At 44.3% G+C, this 21,199-nt stretch overlaps 1 protein-coding gene across 4 annotated transcripts in view; it reads left to right on the top strand.

Annotated features, from left to right (window-relative positions):
- Positions 1-21,199, top strand: part of ATP10B (ATPase, class V, type 10B) — a 390,227-nt gene that overhangs the window by 338,571 nt on the left and 30,457 nt on the right. For all 4 annotated transcript variants that reach the window (XM_010855331.1, XM_010855328.1, XM_010855330.1 and 1 more), the window contains exons 16-20: positions 2,287-2,413; positions 5,527-5,711; positions 12,009-12,324; positions 14,643-14,719; positions 16,022-16,147. In XM_010855331.1, the coding sequence (XP_010853633.1) occupies positions 2,287-2,413; positions 5,527-5,711; positions 12,009-12,324; positions 14,643-14,719; positions 16,022-16,147 (831 nt within the window). The remainder of the gene's footprint in view (positions 1-2,286; positions 2,414-5,526; positions 5,712-12,008; positions 12,325-14,642; positions 14,720-16,021; positions 16,148-21,199) is intronic.

The following is a 21,199-nucleotide window of genomic DNA, read 5'->3' as shown; positions in this document are numbered from 1 at the left end:
CTTCAGCTTCTTCAGCATTACTGGTTGGGGCATAGACTTGGATTACTGTGATACTGAATGGTTTGCCTTGGAAACGAACAGAGATCATTCTGTCATTTTTGAGATTTCATCCAAGTACTGCATTTCGGACTCTCTTGTTGACCATGATGGCTACTCCATTTCTTCTGAGGGATTCCTGCCTGCAGTAGTAGATATAATGGTCATCTGAGTTAAATTCACCCATTCCAGTCCATTTTAGTTTGCTGATTCCTAGAATTTCGACATTCACTCTTGCCATCTCTTGTTTGACCACTTCCAATTTGCCTTGATTCATGGACCTGACATTCCAGGTTCCTATGCAATATTGCTCTTTACAGCATCAGACCTTGCTTCTATCACCAGTCACATCCACAGCGGGGTATTCTTTTTGCTTTGGCTCCTTCCCTTCATTCTTTCTGGAGTTATTTCTCCACGGATCTCTGGTAGCATATTGGGCCCCTACTGACCTGGGGAGTTCCTCTTTCAGTATCCTATCATTTTGCCTTTTCATACTGTTCATGGGGTTCTCAAGGCAAGAATACTGAAGTGGTTTGCTATTCCCTTCTCCAGTGGACCACATTCTGTCACATCTCTCCACCATGACCCGCCTGTCTTGGGTTGTCCTACGGGCATGGCTTAGTTTCATTGAGTTAGACAAGGCTGTGGTCCTAGTGTGATTAGATTGACTAGTTTTCTGTAATTATGGTTTCAGTGTATCTGCCCTCTGATGCCCTCTTGCAACACCTACCATCTTACTTGGGTTTCTCTTACCTTGGGCGTGGGGTATCTCTTCACGGCTGCTCCAGCAAAGCATAGCCACTGCTCCTTACCTTGGATGAGGGGAAGGAGCAGTGGCTCCTTACCTTTTTGGTGCTTAGTACACCATAAGGTTTAAGACCATCCACTTTAAAGCCAGGCCTGGGACAAGTCCCAGTCACTTATCAGTGATGTGGCCTTGGGCAAGTTCTTCACCTCTCTGAGCTTTGGGATGTTCTCATGTGTAAAACGGTGCTAGTGTTCCCTACTTCATACAGTTGTCATGGAGATTCACTAAGATGACACAAGTAATGCTGGGACAGTGACTAGCACTTTCTACTCTATAGATTGTAATTAAAACCTTACCACTTCCTGTATTTTATTGAAATTATCTATTTCTATTTCGCCTCCTCTGATAAGACTGTTCTTCCTCAAAAACAAAAGACCTACCTGTGTCCCCTTTGTTTTCCCCACAGTGCCATGCATGGGTGGGAAATTAAAGAATATCTGATGCTTAGACAAAAGAATCATTTATTACTGTAACAGACAGTGTGCGTATAATGCCAACAGAGGGGTCTAAAATGCTATGGACTCCAGAAGAGGAACTCTATCCTCTGATGGTGGTTTAGTCTCTAAGTCGTGTCTGACTCTTGCGACCCCATGGACTGTAGCCCACCAGGCTCCTCTGTCTATAGGATTTTCCAAGCAGAAATACTAGAGTGGGTGCCATTTCCTTCTCCAGGGAATCTTCCCAACCCAGGGATCAAACCCAGGTCTCCTGCACTGTAGGCAGATTCTTTACCAACTGAGCTCCCAGGGAAGCCCCCTGTGTCCTCTAGTTGTATTCTTTCAGCCACTGGACACCTCCAGGAGCTAGTGGAATAGTCTACCAGGCTACACAAGACCTGTCTGCTACTTACTTTTCCAGCCTCATCGCTGGTCCTCTCCATCTGGCTCTCCATCCTTAAGCCAACTGCTGTGTTCAAAGAACATAAAGAAAGGCAAGTTCACTGCTGTTTCATGGCCTTTGAACTTGCCTCTCCCCATGACTGAACACTTCTCATCATTGGATTTCAGCCTGTACGTCACCTTGTCTAAGGGTCCTGGCGATCCAAACAAAAATAACCCCTCTTCCCACAGCTATCCCCCTACCCAGTCACATGCTGTTTGTCTTCTGTATAGTCCTTGGGATGGTCCATTCTTTTAAATTATTCACTTAGATAATGTCTCTTACCCTCTACTAGCATATCAGCCCAGGTCTGTAGGGCTCTTATCTTTCTTGATCACTATTGTATCTACAGTACCCAGAGCATCACAGGGGTCAACAGACATTTGATGATAATGGAACATGAAGATCCTTCATCAATTCAAGAATCTAAAAAAAAAAAATCATGGAGGGGAAAGCCCCATCTAATTGTATAGTGAAGCTCAAGTTGGCCTGAAGGAGGTCCAGCACGTGGGCAGGGAAAGGAGACACCCAGAGTTGTGAACGAGCCTCTTCCCATCTCACAGGTCTTGAGTGAAGAGGACTTCAGGCGATGGGCCAGTTTCCGGCGTCAGGCTGAGGCATCCCTCAACAACAGAGATGAGCTTCTCTTGGAGACAGCACAGCATCTGGAGAATCAACTCACCTTACTTGGTAGCTAAAAATAAGTTTATTGTTACATTTTTTAAAAGGAATGCTGCAAGCTGGAAATGGCGTGCGTGGCCTTGATTCTGACACTATTACAAATGTGTCTCAATTAGGAGCCTCCCTGGGGCGCCCTTCCAGGCATTTGGCGCCAGTGAGCTGTGCCAACATCCTACCAGACTCTACATCCTGCTTCCCGAGGATGCCCGGGAGCATTCCTGCACTCCCTGCTGGAGGAAGCCTGGTTGCTTCTCCTCCAGTCAATCAAATGTTTATTGAGCACCTACTGTATGCCAAGTAGCACGCTAGGTATTGTGGCTTCAACAGGGAACAAGAGCCACGGACCCTGCCCTTGATGATTAAATAAGTAATTTCATCAGAGTGTGACAAGAGTGGGGCTGGGAGATGTAGCTGGTGGGGTGGAAGCACAAAGGAAAAGGTGGCAACCTAGTGCAGAGCCAAGGAGGGCACAGGAGGGCTTGAGCTGATTGGAGAAAGGGAGCTCATCAAAGGGGGAGGGTGTTCCACAAGAGGGAAGGGCCTGAATGAAGGTCTGGAGGTGAGAAAGCCTGGGCTAGCCGGAGACTTAGAGGTCTGCCTTAGCTGGACCACGGAGTGTAAGGGAGACATTTGAGGTAAGAGAGGTCAGGAGGATGTAGATTATGAAGGGCCATGTAAATCGTATGCTAAAGGTTTGGAGAGGGGGAGTTAAAGCAGGGACAGATTTATGTTTTACAAAAATCACTCTGACTGCTGCTGTATAGAAATTAGATGGCTACCCTGGGGGAAATATGGAAAGCACCAGCTAAGAGACAGCGATGGATTTCTGTTGAAGGAAAAGCGTTGCCAAGGGAGAAGGAGGAGGCTTTCTTTTTCAGATTCGTCTCCTCACAGCTTGGGAACAAGATCTAGGAAAGGTGATGCCTGCGCAGCATGCTCATCCTGGCCGTGTGGCCACAGGGCAACAGCCTCCTGTGGGAGGCAGTGCTGCCCTGGGGATGAAGGCCACATCTTGGCTCTGTGTGCCCAAGGACACTTCCCCGCACCCCTCTGAGCCTCTCTGCCTCCTCTGGATAAATCACACTCCACCTAACTCAGCCAGGCCGGGGTGGAGGGGGAGACCTTGGGTGTTCCTGTAAGAAGATGGTAAAATCTCTTTATACTTAAAACATAGCAGCAAGATTTAGTGGGATGAGTAGTGAGCTAGGGGAGGCAGTTTTGCACCATACCTCCTTCAGCCTTTTGTTTCCTGTTTGGACTGCAGAGGCCTTTGTCTGCTGTCTCACGAGGCTCCCTGGAAAGCTGGCCTGGAGAACTCACTCTAACAGGAACCAGGGGGTAGCTAGTGCAGACAGCTCCATCCAGCACACCAGGCCACCACCGGAATGTCATCCCGTTAGGGCCCCTGACTCCTGCACACCTTTCCCCTTGTTCCAGGGGAGCCTTCTGGCCCCCGCTCGTGAGAAGCACCCCTAAGCCAGTTCGGCATAAAAGAGAACACATGTGTTAGGACCTGTCGGCTTCCCTGGCTGAGAAAGCCTCTCACCACCTGTTTCATTTTCTCTCTCACACCACTAAATGTGTTTTTCCTCCTCTTTCCTTCACTCTTCTTCCCTGTAATACACATCAGCTTCAGTCTCTCACCTTCCAGGTTAATGCTTGGAGGAAAAGATGAGGGTCAGGCATCATTTTTCATGGGATTGTTCTCCAGTGCACTTGGGCCTGAAATACAAAATGGGCCCATTTCAGGATGGAGAGGTTTATTTTTCTTCCCTCACAGTGGCTTAGGATAGAGCAGACAGGGACCGGGAAGAGACTTCATCCTGCCATCAGGAAACTGCCTTGCCATTCAGAAGCTGCATTGCATTCACACTGGCTCTCCCAGTACAAAATGATCTTTTCAATATGCATCCAGCATGACTGCTTTGCCAACCTTTTGTCATTCGGGATTATTAAAAGAAACAGCATGCTTCACTCCTGCCCAGAGTGAAATGGACAGCCATTAGTCTGTGGTCTGAAACGAATCTCAATTAAAATGCAGATTTATTTTTGCTTAATCACTTGGCAACCATTGCATGTTTGGGTATATATATTCATCAAGGTTGGCTCAAAGCTTGAGACCATTCAAAAAATGATGTAATTCACATCTTTAATTCCCTCTAAGAATATTATTTTAAAAACCTAGCTCTATTAATTCTGTGGTGAGCACTTGCAGAGGAAAGACTTTAGTGTCCCCATGTCTTTCCACTCCTATTGCTGCTATGCCGGTCCAGCCACACCAGCTTTCCTCTGACTCTTAGCCGTGATCTTCATCCTGCTTCCTCCACCCTCCAATCCAGTCTCTAGAATGATCTTTTTAAAATTCAAAACTGTCCATCACTCTCCAACTTAACCCCCTTTAATTTGCTACCAAGTAAATGCCAAATCTCTTCATGCCCTGACGGGCTCTCCATGACCCAGCACCTCCCCTCCCTGCCTCATCTCTCACCCAGCTCTGCCTCCCTTTCTGTGTCATCTTCAACTCTGACCTCTGAACCTTCACTCATGCTGCTGTCTCTGCCTGGAATTCTCCTCCTTCCCCACCTTTAGGGTTTATCTTCCACATCTGAGATTGAATGGCACTTCCAACTTCCCTGGTGGCTCAGATGGTAAAGAATCTGCCTGCAATGCAGAAGAATCTGGGTCAGGAAGATCCTCTAGAGAAGGGAACAGTTACCCACTCCAGTATTCTTGCCTGGAGAATCCCATGGCCAGAGGAGACTGGTGGGCTACAGTCCATGGAGTTGCAAAGAGTTGGACACGACTGAGTGACTAACACTTTCACTTGTTTTTCTTCCTCAGCAAGGCCTCCCCTAACCTTCTAGATGAAGTTCAGGTCTCCGGGTATATGGTTGCCTGGCACTCTGGGCTTCTCTCCTCACATCACTCAGTAATAAATCCTTATTCAACAGGCCTTTGAGTGCAGAGAGGGTGGGGACCAGCTCTGTCTCTGTTACTGCTGGATCCTGGGTGCTTAGCACAGCCTAGAACATGGAGATAATAATCACTGCCTGGTTTGATAGGGCCTAAGCAGCTCCTTTTCCCAACATAAATGTGAGCTATGCTGTCTTTCCTCACTCCAGGAGCCACTGGGATTGAAGACCGGCTGCAGGAAGGTGTTCCAGACACCATTGCTGCTCTGCGGGAGGCTGGGATCCAGCTCTGGGTCTTGACTGGAGATAAGCAGGAGACTGCAGTCAACATCGCCTATGCCTGTCGACTCTTAGACCAGACGGACACCGTTTACTCCATTAACACAGAAAGTCAGGTGAGGCCAAAGTAGAGCCCAGATGTCCAAGTGCAGAGCGACACCTAAGCCAACAGGAGACGGGATTACAGGTACACAGGGGCAGCACCACCACCACCCCACCCCCAAATCTTGGCCCTCACGCAGCCCTGGTCCTCTGCTTCATCCCCACACATGGTTGACTGGTTTATTTATGTTCATCTAGCAAAACAAAGTAGCAACCGAATCCCACCCTTCGCCAGTCTCCCCATTCTGTATGTGAGAAACTGAGGCCTACAGAGGGGCTGAGTCACCTCCCCAGGGCCACCGTGTGGTCTCTGATAGACAGACTAAGTCTCGAGTGCCCTTCTCTGGTCAGGCCAGTGCTGTTTGCCTCATACCAGGCTGTCTGCTCACAGAGTCTCAGTTGTTAGTTTCTTATACTTTGGATTAACTCATCCATTGAAAAACTCTAACTAAATTGACATGGTTCTGAGTTTACATTTTCAGCTCCAATTTGTAATATCTAACTGGCTGCCACAGAATGAAATCTGAAGAGAATAGTACACAAAACCAGTATGTTTTGATGGGATGGGAGAGAGAGAAGGATAAGCCAAGTTCAAAAATTGCAATTTTCAGCCTTAATAGGTTGTGAGTGGCAGGGAACAATGTTTGGAGAAAGAGGGGTGTATAAAGTCTAAAGAAGTGTATTTAAAGTTGCAATGGTTGTTCTATTTAGGAAGAAAAAATCTGTTTTCAGGAAGTAAGCTGAATAAAGTAAAATTTCACTAGCTCCTTGGCTGATGAATATGGGAAGTAGGTGTTGAGTCAGTTGCCCCTGTCAAAGGGAGCAGTATTGGATTAGATGCGGAGTTGGAACAAGAAAGACACTGGGTTGTGGAGGTGGTGGGTGGAGGGCACTGGAGACCTAGAACATTCCATGGGGAGAAGGATGAAGAGAGGGAGGAAGATGAGAGATGAGAACAGCACAGAGAGAGAGAGGCAGGAAGGATGATGGAATCTCACTCCTTCTCTTTTGCCTGAGGCTGATGTGGACCTAAAACAGATGCTTACAGGTTTCAGTTTCGTTTTCATTCAATGAAGAATCCATGTATTTTTTTTTAAAAGAAGTGGTGTATCCTAATAAAAAATGCCAGAGACCCTAAAGTGGCCCAAAGATGAATTAGGAAAATCGTTTACTTTCTTGTCAGGTGCACAGATATGCTATGATTAGATGAAACCCCAGTGAATTCTCAAGATGAAAATAATCTCAGGGAAATCTTGGCGTTAATATTATGCTCAAGAAAGAAAGTAATTTGCATCTCGCTTGAGTGCTTGATCCCTGTAACAGAGTGGATGTCTGCCTGTCCAGCTTGCAATGGCAATTCCATTTGCAGTGATCATTTCACTTCCAGGAGGAAGACATCAACATGCCTGTGAGTCCTCCTGAGAGGGGTGGAGTGGTTTTCTGTGGATTCTGTTAAATGCAATGCCTTCCTGTAAGAAGCTGAGGATGTTTGTTGATTAATTAGCTGAAGTTCCCAAGAAACAGCAGCTCACACCCAAGTTGAGCTCAGTCACTGTCAACCGTTTTAAAGATGTCCATGACTCTCCAAGATGGTAACTGAATGTTGAGCACTGCCCACACCTCTGGGCCCACGAAAGCTGAAAGATTAGGCTTTCTCATCCTGTTGAAAAAGTCGTGGGTACAGAGAGAGCACAGAGCCGGCATCATTGACTCCAAGGACATGAGTTTGAGCAAACTCCAGGAGATAGCGAAAGACAGGAAAGCCTGGTGTGCTACAGTCCATGGGGTCACAAAGAGTTGGACACAACTTATGACTGACCAACAACAACAGAGATATGTTAAGACAGAAATGGGGGAAATTAATTATAAATCTGACTTATTTAAATCCCAGATTAATGTAATTACATATTCTGTAGGTATTTTTTCCAATGGTTTTAATCTGTTTGATTCTATATACATTGATTTAGGACTACTGTTTCTATCTTAAAGCTATAAGCAAGTTACAAGACTTTTCAAAACTTCAGGGTTCTCATCCATAAAATGAGAGAATTACCAACCCATCACTGGAAGTGTTGATCTGTCAAGGAATTTTAGAAGGGACTATATAGTATTAGATGTTGTTGCTTAGTCGCTCAGCCCCGTCCAACTCTGTTGTGACCCCATGGACTGTAGCCCACCAGGCTCCTCTGTCCATGGAATTCTCCAGGCAAAAATAATCGAGTGGTTGCCATTCCCTTCTCCAGGGGATCTTCTTGACCCAGGGATCAAACTTGTGTCTCCTGCATTGGCAGGCAGATTCTTTACCACTGAGCCACCAGAGGAACCTATAGTGTTAGATAGGAACTAGTAATCGCAACTATTATTATTATCACTAACAACATATATTGAAGACTTATTATGGTCCAGATACCATACTTCACCAAACTTCAGTCTTCTCATCTGTAAGATGGGAAATTAAAAAGTTTTATTTCAGAAGCTATTGGGAGGATTAAATAAGATCATAGAAGAAAAATAGTTATTAACACAGGATTTGTATGAGTTAACAAATTACCCTAAAACTTAATAGCTGAAAACAGTGGACACTTCTTATCCCACAGTGTTTATGGGTTAGGAGTCCAGGAGCGCTTAGCTGGGTGCCTCTGGTTCAGGGTCTCTCTTGAGGTTGCAGTCAGGGATGTGAGCTCCTCTAAAGGTTCAATTGGATGGGTCATTTGGGGATGGGGAGTCCTCCTCCTCCCAAGTTGGTGGACATGATTGTAAGTAGGCTTCAGTTCCTCTCCATAGGAGCCTCTCCATAGAGATGCTTCACAACATCGCAGCTGGTTTCCCCCAGGGTAAGCCATTCAAGAGAGAGAATGGGAAAGAGTACCAAATTGTAGCCACAGTCTTTTGATAGACTGACCTGGGAAGTGACATCCCATCACTTTTACAAAATTTGCTTCATTAGAAAGGAAATATTAGTCATAATGACAATCAAGGGTTGGAGATTACACAGAGGAGGACATGACTATCAGGAGGTATCAGGATCATTGAGCACCGTCTTAAAGGCTGCCTGTCACCATACCTGACAGATACTAAATGGTAAATGAATGGTAACAATTGTGATTATTATATAGACAATTGGAAGGAAGTACATTCAGAGATTTTATTTTGAAGCTTCTATTTCCAATGACTTGCTGCAGTCATATGTTGGAGGACTTTACGGCATACCTCATTTTATTGCACTTCACAGATACTGTGTTTTTTACAAATTGAAGTTTCATGGAATTCAGCAAGTCTGTTAATGCCTTCTTTCCAAAAGCATTTGGTCCCTTTGGGTCTCTGTGTCACATTTTAGTAATTCTCACAGTACTTCAAGCTCTTTCATTATTACTGTATTTTTCATAGTGATCTGTGATCAGTGATCTTGCTGTTTTAGGGTGCCACAAACTATGCCTGTATAAGATGGTGAACTTAATAAATACTGTGTGTGTTCCGAGTGCTCCACCATCCAACTGTTCCCCATCTCTCTCCCTCTCTTCAAGCCTCCTTATTCCCTAAGACACAACAGTATTGAAACTAGGCCAGTTAACAACATTCCAGTGGCCTCCAAGTGTTTAAGTGAGAGGAAAAGTACATCTCTAGCTTTAAACCAAACACTAAAAATGATTAAGCTTAGTGAAGAAGGCATGAGGAAAGCCAAGAGAGACCAAAAGCTAGGCCTCTTGTGCCAAACAGTTAGCTAAGTTCTGAATGCAAAGGAAAAGTTCTTGAAGGAAATTAAAAGTGCTACTCCAGTGAACACACAAATGATAAGAAAGAGAAACAGCCTTATTGCTGATAAAGAGAGTTTTAGTGATCTGGAGAGATCAAGCCAACCACAATATTGCCTTAAGCCAAAGCCTAAGCTAGAGCAAGGCTTTAACTTTCTTCAATTCTATGAAGGCTAGGAAAGGTAAAAAAGCTGCAGAAGAAAAATCTGAAGCTAGCAGTGGTTGGTTCATGAGGTTTAAGGAAAGAAGTCATCTTCATCATGTAACAGTACAAGGTGAAGCGCTGAGCGCTGATGTAGAAGCTGCAGCAAGTTATCCAGACGATCTAGCTAAGATCATTAACGAAGGTGGCTACACTAAAGAACAGATTTCCAATGTAGACAAAACAGCCATATATTGGGGAAAATATGCTGTCTAGGACTCTAGTTAGAAAGAACTCAATGCCTGGCTTCAAAGGACAGGCTGACTCTCTTGGACTAATGTGTCTCCTGACTTTAAGTTGAACCCAGTGCTCACTTACCATTCCAAAAATTATAGAACCCTTAAAAATTACGTTAGATCTACTCTACCTGTGCTCCATAAAGGGGATAACAAAAGACTAGATGACAGCACATCTGTGGACAACATGGTTCACTGAATATTTTAAGCCCGCTATTGAGATCTACTGCTCAGAAAAAAAAAAAAAAGATTCCTTTCAAAATATTACCACTCACTGACAATGCACCTGGTCACCCAAGAGCTCTGATGGAGATGTACAATGAGATTAATTTTGTTTTCATGCCTGCTGACACAACATTCATTCTGTACATACCTGTACACTTTTTTAGATGTAATGTTACTGTATGCTTAATAGACTGCAATATAAACATAACCTTTATGTGGCCTGGGAAACCAAAAAATTCACATGACTCACTTTATTGCAGTAGTCTAGAACCAAACCCACAATACCTCCTAGGTATGCCTGTATGTAAATTGTGCTAGCCCCAGCTTCCAGCAAGGACTGCTTTGCTCTCTTTCCCAGAGAAATGCTTCAGCTGTAATCACCTACTCCTGAACTACTTCCTGTGGCTCCTCTGGGTCCTATGCATGCCCTATTGCTTGCAATGCTCAGTTTAGCATCCCCTAAAGGAAGGCTCCAGAATAATGAACTGAAGTTCTACTCACTTCAGAAGAAAGTATTCCAAATAGTCTTAGAAGCTCCTAGATCAATGGTCTTCAAACTTGCCATTTCAGAACAAACTTCACAATTTTTGCCTAAATCCATATACTACCTATACTGTTATTTATTTAATAAGTTCATTTAAATAGACTGAAATTTTTAAAATTTCTTTTTAGAAGAATTTTTTAGCAGCACAATAAATGAAATATCATCTCTTGCCATGGATAAAAGAACACTGCTAAATAAAGACCCTGTGAACAAAACAATGCCATTAAAATTGGTATTCCAGCTGACTGCCACAACTTTTCTCTATCTTTATTTAAAAGTGATGTTTACATAAGTGAAAGAGGTATTAAGGATATGTTTAGGTCCAAATCTGTCTTTATCTTTGATACAATCAAAAGTAATGGAGAAGAATTGATAAGAGAAAATAGCTTCTTCCCCATATTTCAAGATAAACATAAAAAAAAATAAGTTTATTTAAACCAATAAGACTCATCAGTTCAGTTCAGTTCAGTTCAGTTCAGTAGCTCAGTCATGTCCAGCTCTTTGCGACCCCATGAATCACAGCACGCCAGGCCTCCCTGTTCATCACCAACTCCCGGAATTCACACAAACTCATATACATCGAGTCGGTGATGCCATCCAGCCATTTCATCCTCTGTCATCCCCTTCTCCTCCTGCCCCCAATCCCTCCCAGCATCAGGGTCTTTTCCAATGAGTCAACTCTTCGCATGAGGTGGCCAGAGTATTGGAGTTTCAGCTTTAGCATCAGTCCTTCCAAAGAACACCCAGGACTGATCTCCTTTAGGATGGTATACATGGTCAATTTCAACGAGTACCAATGATAAATACACAATGTATTTTTTCAATTACAAAGCCACAAGTTGAATCATAATGATCTGCCTCCACTACTAAATTGGATGACTTTAGACAACTTACTAAGGATTTCAATTTCCTCATCTCTAAGCTAAAGTCATTAATACCCACCCTACCTACCACACAGGTATGTTCTGAGGAACAAAGAAGGGAAATGACTTGTAAGAAATGAAAAGCCCAATACCAGCCTGACACATTGTCATCATTTACCATCTCATCAGTTTCATTTATAAATGATACCATCACTGTATCAGTCCCCATCTTACTGAGCTATCTTCACTCTCGTTCCCAAGCTCACTCTCTCTTTGGGCCATAAATGTGGTTCCAAGTTATTCTTGCTCTGATGCTGTTTGAAATACTGCAGAGAAATGTCAAAATCAGGGAGTGATTCCCAGGTCATCTCTATGGTAGTAGAGTTTTATAACTCTTTTACCAGAGGATAAAGTGAGGCTTTTAACCTATGTTTCCAGTGTTGCTTACTAACACCAAATTGATTATTCTGCTCTTTATACTCTTTATAGGAAACCTGTGACTCCATCCTCAACTTGGCACTGGAAGAGGTAAAGCAATTTCACGGACCTCTGAAGCCAGATGGCAAGCTCTCTGGGTTCCGCCTACCTTCTGCGCCCCCCGCCTCAGGAGCTGCAGCTCCAGATGTTGGATTGGTCATCGATGGGAAGACACTAAACGCCATTTTCCAGGGAAAACTGGAGGAGAAATTTCTGGAGTTGACCCGGTATTGCCGTTCTGTCCTGTGCTGCCGCTCCACCCCGCTGCAGAAGAGCATGTTGGTCAAGCTGGTGCGGGAGAGGCTGAGAGCCATGACCCTTTCCATAGGTACCTGGCATGTAGAGATGGGAGACGGGGTGAGGGACTGGGCAAGGCCACTCTGACCTGACACCTGGACCAGAGCCAGGAGGTCCGGTGTCACAGTCAGGATGCTCAGGCTGAGGGCACTGTCAAAGTGACAATCAAGACATGACAGCAGAGGAAACAGAGGCTAAGCAGAATGGGAGAGCGAACCCAAGTTCTCTGCTAAGGAAATGTCAGGACTTGGAAGGAGGCCAAAGCCAAGTTCAGAACATCCAGGTAGATCAGTATACACTCAGGTTCCCTCCATTCTGGGATGCAGACCATGTCCCCTTCAATTCTAATACCATGCACCTCCGGTGCCTGTGGACTTGATATTCTCCTGAGTGTTGATGGCTAGTGGGGAGATTTTAAAAGTGGAGCCTGCCCCACATTTAAAGGAATGTATATACATTCATTTCTAAATACAAGACTTCACATAAAGCATACCCTCAATAAATGGTGGCTTGTAGGTTGAGGAAAAATTCCTTACAGGAGATTAAATTTTAGTCGTGGTTGAAGCAGAGAAATTAAAACTGTCTTTACTTCAAACCTTCCAGAAACATCCAAACCTGGATTATAAGAATCTTTATGATCTGGATTCCATTACCTCTCCAGCTACCTCCCTCCCCCCAACATTCAGCACTCTTGTGTTCCAGCCGTAGGAAGCTGCTTACCATTCTCCAGCATCCTCACTCTCTCTCACCTCCTGGCCTTTGCTCAAGTCATTTCCTCTGTAAAACCTCCTCTAATCACACCAATGTTCCTTTACTGTACACTCTGCTGGCTCCACAGCACTGTTATGACTTGGTGATGGGCTGCCCAGGAGACCAGGAGTTCCTTGAATGGAGGGACAATGTTAGTCTTACTTAATTCCATCCTGCACTCAGCACATACCAAGCACATGGTAAACATTGCTTTAATTTAGGGACATTCTTACAGATGGTTCAGGTTTTCTTCCTCCTACAGAGATATGGAAAGAAATTTTCTTTCCTGGCATTTCAAATAAGAGACCTACTTTACACTGTTGTTGGTTTTTGGTTTTTTCACTGGGGTATGGGGTTGGTTTTTGGTTTTTTCCCCTCTTGGTCTTCAGGTAAAAGCAGTTCAAAACCAGGAGAAAAAAAAAAGGAGAGGATAGGCAGAAAGAATACAGGGAGCAGAGTTTTACCAACTGCATCCTAATTTTAATCCCTAAATTGTCCTCTTAAAAGCTTCAGACACATTTAAGGCAATAGCCCAGGATCAACTCCCTGGAGTAAAGGGCTGGCTTCAGTGCCACCACAGCAGAAACAAAACCAGCAGGGTGAAAAATAGGATTCCACACCTCTACTTCCCCTGGCTTGCCAACAGAAGAGGTTAAAGGGTAGGTTTGTTCTGCCACAGGGAAGAGGAAAACTATGCATTGCTATGCTAGCAAGGAAAACATCCTTAGAAGAGTAACAGCTAGTTACAATGGCAACATTTTTAGGATTAATAAATTTTGTTGCCAGACAATTAGGAGAAAATTCTCTCCCCCAATTGCATATTCTTTATAATATCATATATTTCCACACTATTATGAGACCCTACTAGAAAAACAGGTGGAGCCAGGAGAGAAAGGAAGTCATTTCAGTCTACAAATTGCGGCCCTCAGGCTGAGTTCAGCCCACTGCATATTTCTGTAGAGATGCTAAGAATGGATTTTGTGTTTTTACTGGTAAGATGCATAAAAATCTATTTGTCATTTAGAAAGAACAGTTGTTCAATATTGCATCTTGGCCCATAAAGCCTAAAATATTTATTATTTGGCCCTTTGCAGAACAAGTTTGCTTAACTTAAGTCTGAAGGATAAGGCATTGGAGAAAGCCAGGCTTGTGAAAAAGATCTCACGATTGACAGAGCTGTGCTGTCCAAAATGGTTCCCACCTGCTATATGTGGCTATTCAACGTTACACCTCAAATTAAACAGAAGTTCACCAGCCACATTTCAGTGTTCATAGGAGGCCAATGGTTTTCAAATTGGACAATAAAGAACAGGACATTTCTGTCACACAAAAATCCATTTTACAACGCTGGTATGAAAGGTGGCATGTGTGTGCATGTATTTGTTGAACAATAAAAGAAAAGTAGGATTTTTTGTCCAAAGAAGAAAAGACATCTCTCAGGCTAAGTGACTGTAACGATGGCTTTTCCAGAGGACTATTCAAAGCAACATTAAAAGGATTCAATTATGTGCAAATGGAGACAATCTAGAGCCACTTGTATAAAACTTCTCATTGTCTCGCAGCAGCTGGACCAGGATCTCATGACTACTCTCCTTTCAGGTGATGGAGCAAATGATGTAAGCATGATTCAAGCTGCTGATATTGGGATTGGAATATCTGGACAGGAAGGCATGCAGGTATCAGTGCCTTCAACTCTTCTTGTTACTTTCTTACTCTCCTTTATCCTTATTGGTGAATTAAGGAATTCCCCCTCAGTGTTGGAGGAACTCCTAAATATCTTTGCAGAATTTTCATCTGAGAGGCAGGGGGCTTCCCTGCCTATACATAACCTCGATCACCACATCCCTACTGGCCAGTCCTTCAGAACAGAGATCAAAGGATGCTTGGCGTTTTACAGACAGCTGACTATACTTGTATTCTAAAGCCAAATAGTACCCAGCCATTCAGGAAAAACTAAGTTTCCCCCTGATTCCATGTTTCCTCCCTGCGACCGCCACCCACATCAAGGTTGCAACACCCTTTGTGAGCAACTGGAAAACAATTTTCAATTGCCATTTTAGTTGTGATGGCTAGATGGACCTACACATTGCTTGTACCAAAATTACTCAAAATTCAGCCTGGAACAAGCATACTAACTTGAGCTGCTGTGTTCCCCATTCAGACAGACCCCACTTTGTAGTTCTGAACCATTAACAACTGTGTTCCCACCACCAGCGCAGACATTAGGTGTTACCTAAATTTGTTGGTGAGGAGGAACGAACACTGTCACTTTCTGAGTGTCTATCATAGGCTAGTACTCTATTTGCACTTCACATTTATTATCCCAGTTTCAGCAGTCACTACCACCCTGTGTGTTAGGGATTGTTATTCCACTTTTTTCTGATGAGGAAACTGAGGCTGAGAGCGGTTAAACACCTTGACCAAGACCCTGACTAGGATTTATAACCAGGCATGTCCAAACCTCCTACTCTGAAAAGTAATATGAACTGGGTCTAGTTCTGAGTCATCCCAAGGGCAGAAGACACATTTTGGCTCTGCAGAAACAGCTATCCAACCAGCAGCTCCACCTGAGACTGGAGTGAGAGGCCTGTCTCGGGAGGTGGCCAAGGGTATTGAGAGGTTTGAGGATAATTTGCACGGAAGCCCAGAGTCTCTGGTCAACCATCACATGCCTAGCATGGTGCTCAACACACACTGGTTCATAATAAATGCTTGTTGGATAAGTGGAAGGAGGGGAAGAGCCAGACCAGACCACTGGTCCCTTCTGACCGCCCTTCTTGGATTCTAGTGAGATCCAGATTTCCCAGAGGAGGGGCAGGGGGGTGCCAGAGTCCAAAAAGTCATCCAAGGGTGCTGTATGTGACAAAGGGAAGGCCTTACCTACTGCAGACCTTAGAACAGAGCACCACCCTCAGGGGAGCCTCTTTGGTCCATTAGCAGCGGTGGATGGAAGCTGATATGTCTGCTCTGCCTCTCAGGCTGTCATGTCCAGCGACTTTGCCATCTCCCGCTTCAGACACCTCAAGAAGCTGCTGCTTGTGCATGGCCACTGGTGTTACTCACGCCTCGCCAGGATGGTGGTATACTACTTCTACAAGAACGTGGTAAGTAGCCCGGCTGCAACCTCCCACCCCGCCCCCAGGCAGACAAAGCATCTCAGCATAAGGGGATGAGTCAGGCTGACCTGGATTTTGAATCCTGCAACTGCCCCTTAGCAGCTCAGTGACCTTGTCCTTATGAAGTCCCTCAGTCATGTTCGACTCTTTGCAACCCCATGGACTGAGGCCTACCAGGCTCCTCCATCCATGGGATTTTCAAGGCAAGAGTACTGGAGTGGGTTGCCATTTCCTTCTCTCAGAGATCTTCCCGACCCAGGGATCGAACCCAGGTCTCCCGCATTGCAGGCAGACACTTTACCGTCTGAGCCACCAGGGAACCTTGGGCAAGACAATTCAGTTCTCTGGGCCTCAATTTCTTCTTTGATAAAATGGGGCTAGTACTATTCGGTGAGGTTATTGCAAAGACTAGCAGTGCTGTCTGGAAAGCACATGGCACATAGGCAGTACTGTGCGTAGTTCCAAGCATGCACTCTGGAGTCAGATCAGATTTGATTCAAATACAGGTTCCTGTATTCGGTAATGGCTTCATACCTTCGTTTCCCCATCTGAAAAATGGGGATGGTGATAGTAGCTTTCTCATATGCTCGCTATGAAGATGAAATGACAGCTTGTGTAGAAAGTGATTGGCATGTAGTGATCACCCTCTAAAATTAGCCATTCTTTTTTATCATTGGTACTGCTGTTGTAACTCTCAGAGGGACTCCATAATTGAGCTTTGTTTTCTGGCTGCAAGGAGGAAGGATTGGAAGATCAGCTAGTGTGTCTTGTAGCTTAGGTTTCCTCCCCAGATAGAGACAGACCAATGCAAGAGCCCCATTCTGCCTCTTGGGAGAGTGAAGAGAAAGGTTTAGGGCTGGAATCCTGGGCTTCCACCCAAGACCCTACATATCACTTCAGCATTGCCAGCCTTCCCAGCCAGGACTTGTCATTTCTGTAGTGGCCCAGTGATTAAAACTCTGCACTTCCATGGGTTCAATCCCTGACCAAAGAACTGAGATCCCACGTGCTGAGTGGTACAGCCAAAAATAATTTTTTTTAAGTATCTGTTTGCAAAAATACTTGAGTACAGTGATCATCTGGGTTTTAGTCTGGCAATGGCATCCCACTCTAGTACTGTTGCCTAGAAAATCCCATGGACGGAGGAGCCTGGTGGGCTGCAGTCCATGGGGTCACTACAAGTCGGACACGACTGAGTGACTTCACTTTCACTTTTCACTTTCATGCCTTGGAGGAGGAAATGGCAGCCCACTCCAGAATTCTTGCCTGGAGAATCCCAGGGATGGGGGAGCCTGGTGGGCTGCCATCTATGGGGTCGCACAGAGTCGGACACGACTGAAGCGACTTAGCAGCAGCAGACTCTAATATGCTGTGTGAACTTGAAAGAGTTAATTAACTTCTCTGAGCCTTGACTCCCTCATCAATAACATGGGGAGCCTAGGACTCTCTCTGTCCTCAGAGACCATTATCGAGAGGCTTTATCTTCAGACCTCTGGGTAGCATGTAGCACTATATAGTCATTATGGGCTATTATTGTTTCTCTTAAAAAATGTGTATTTCTGTCTTGTTGATAAGGGCCCAAAGCAGGCACACACCAGCTGAGGTATTAAAACTGTCAGAGGTTGTTGTTTGCAAAGCACTTGATTAACAATGGGCATAGGAAGAAGCCAGAGCACTGCCTTACTAAGTGAGGAAACAGGGCCTGCATTTCCCATTATCCAGTTCAGGGACCTTTAAATAATTCCCAGGAGACTCCAAATAGAATCCTGTTTGCATAAGGAAAAGGGGAGGATTAAGACCAGAGTGATGGAAGGGAAACTTATCAGGCCAATAGAAATTACAAAATGGCATATATCTGTTCTCCCAGGCCTGCTTTCAGGCACCGTCATAGTTACCCTGACTCGGGAATAAGCATTTCTGTGCAGAGTTCAATGTATATGTAAACAAGCAGCATGACAACTAATAATGTAAATGGGAGAAACTGGATGGCACCATGATTTCAACAAGTCTATGCAAACAAGTCTCTATCTGACTTGAAAGACTGCTTATTTAGAATTTAAAATGCCCCCATTTAATGTTTTTTTCTCCTTGTCTCCAAAAGAATCATTCTTTTGAATAAGCACAACTTCTCTGCATTAAATTTGTGAAATAGAAAAGGAAACGTTTCCAGCCAGCCATGCTTTCAAAGCTTAAATGATATTTATTTCCAGCCCGATGCCGTGCTCAAAATTTCAATACCGATGCCGTATTATCTCCCCTTTGCAATTAGAGGGTGGAGAACTATGACTTCCACATCCGAAACCAATTTCAGAGGGGATTAAAACCCTGCCTGCTCTGAAATGTGAACAATGAATTAATTATGCACTGTAGCTTCTTGGGAGGAAAAGCAGACACCCAATCTCAGCCATGCCATCTGCCATCACGGAGTTCAGCACTCTCCCCTCGGGGTGCAGAGATTTCAGCCAGGCAGAGCAAGTAGAATCAAGCAAGGTCCTAACATGACCTGTGGGGGAAGGAAACACACTTTCATGTTCAAACTGCAGGTTGGGTGTTAGGACCATAGAACTACCAAGATGTAATTCGTTTATTCAGAAAATTATTGAACAGCTGCTGTGTCGGAACACGATCAGGCATTGGATATGGAGCAGACATCTAGACAGACATGTTCCCTGCTCTCATGAGGTGTATGGTCTAAATCAGGGCTTAGCAAAATTTTCTACAAAGGGTCTAATCATCAATATTTTCTGCTTTGTGGAAGTACAGCCTCTGTCACTCTGTTACACCAACTCAGCTCCACTCTAGCTGCTATAGACAATATGCAAATGAATTACTGTGACTGTGTCCCAGTAAAACTTTATTTATGGCTGGACTTGACATGCAGAATGTAGTTTGTCACCTCCTGGTTTCAATAAATCTTCTCAAAATGTGGTTTTTGGATCAGCAGCATTCGCATCATATTGATGCTTGTTAGAAATGGGATCCTTGGGCTGCACTCCAGGCCACCTACCTTGGAATCTGCATTGTCAGAAAGATCCCTGGGTGATCCATATGAACCTTAAAGCTTGACAAGCACTGGGACAGGGGAAAAGAAATGAAAACTTTTAAAACATTTTCTTGGTGTATCTCCCCTAGAGGAAGATCAGGGTGCCATGAATATATTGCCAGAAGACTTTAACCTAATCAATCCAGAAGAAAATAGCATTTAAGCTATTTCCTGAAAGACAAGATTCAACTATGAGTTACTCCATTCCCCAACCAAGGAGGAGACGTTTGACAACCTCAGTCCTTACAGGAAATATTTCAGAAAGTTTACTCATCATTTTATAACATATGTTATATCTAATTCCAAAACCAAGTGTAAGTGACTTTCAGTAAAAAACACAAGGCAGTAAGGAAGTTATAAAGGAAGTATAAGAGTGTAGATCAGGAACATAAAGGGAGGAGTTTGGTCACACCTGTAACCTGGAATAAGATGCTGAGTATTTTTTTAAACACAGGTTCAAATTGTTTATTACATTCAACAGACATGAATGACTCGGTCACATGGCTTATATAAGTTTCTAAAAGCTGACTTTCAGTTTTTTGTCATGGACCAGGAACGGACATTCCTGGGTCAACACAGGTCCCTGAACACCACGGAAGTAGCACTGCTGCACTGAGCAGATGTGCCCGTGTGCGCAGTCGTGTTGGACTCTCTGTGACCCCATGGACTGTAGCCTGCCAGGCTGCTCTGTCCATGGGATTTCCCAGCAAGAATACTGGAGTGGGTTGCATTTCCTACTCCAAGGGGTCCTCCCAACTCAGGGATCAAACCCATGTCTCCTGCATTGGCAAGCAGATGCTTTACCACTGAGCCCCATGGGTGTACTGTGCATATGTCTCTAACTGAAAATCCCTGGTGGGGAAGTAAAATGATATGGTAGTAAAAGTCCAAGACAAAAGGTCAGAAATCTTGTATTTTTTCTTTTATTTTTAGACTTAATACAGCTTCAGTTTTTTATATTAAATTCAGTTCAGTTCAGTTCAGTTGCTCAGTCATGTCTGACTCTTTGTGACCCCATGAATCGCAGCCCACCAGGCCTCTCTGTCCATCACCAACTCCCAGAGTTCACCCAAACTCATGTGCATACAGTCGGTGATGCCATCCAGCCATCTCATCCTCTGTCGTCCCCTTCTCATCCTGCCCCCAATCCCTCCCAGCATCAGGGTCTTTTCCAATGAGTCAACTCTTCGCATGAGGTGGCCAAAGTACTGGAGTTTCAGCTTCAGTATCACTCCTTCCAATGAACACACAGGACTGATCTCCTTTAGGATGGACTGGTTGGATCTCCTTGCAGTCCAAGGGACTCTCAAGAGTCTTCTCCAACACCACAGTTCAAAAGCATCAATTCTTCAGTGCTCAGCTTTCTTCACAGTCCAACTCTCACATCCATACATGACCACTGGAAAAACCATAGCCTTGACTAGACGAACCTCTGTTGGCAAAGTAATGTCTCTGCTTTTGAATATGCTATCTAGGTTGGTTTCCTTCCAAGGAGTAAGCGTCTTTTAATTTCATGGCTGCAATCACCATCTGTGGTGATTTTGGAGCCCAAAGAAATAAAGTCTGACACTGTTTCCACTGTTTCCCCATCTATTTCCCATGAAGTGATGGGACCAGATGCCATGATCTTCATTTTCTGAATGTTGAGTTTTAAGCCAACTTTTTCACTCTCCTCTTTCACTGTGATCAAGAGGCTTTTTAGTTCCTCTTCACTTTCTGCCATAAGGGTGGTGTCATCTGCATATCTGAGGTTGTTGATATTTATCCCAGCAATCTTGATTCCAGCTTGTTTCTTCCAGTCCAGCGTTTCTCATGATGTACTCTGCATATAATTTAAATAAGCAGGGTGACAATATACAGCCTTGACATACTCCTTTTCCTATTTGGAACCAGTCTGTTGTTCCATGTCCAGTTCTAACTGTTGCTTCCTGACCTGCATACAGATTTCTCAAGAGGCAGATCAGGTGGTCTGGTATTCCCATCTCTTTCAGAATTTA

This window comes from Bison bison, unplaced genomic scaffold (assembly GCF_000754665.1).
Source record: "Bison bison bison isolate TAMUID 2011002044 unplaced genomic scaffold, Bison_UMD1.0 scf7180017864363, whole genome shotgun sequence".
Lineage (NCBI taxonomy): Eukaryota > Metazoa > Chordata > Mammalia > Artiodactyla > Bovidae > Bison > Bison bison.
The sequence above is the reverse complement of the archived record's forward strand: the minus strand, read 5'-3'. Positions and strand labels throughout refer to the sequence as shown.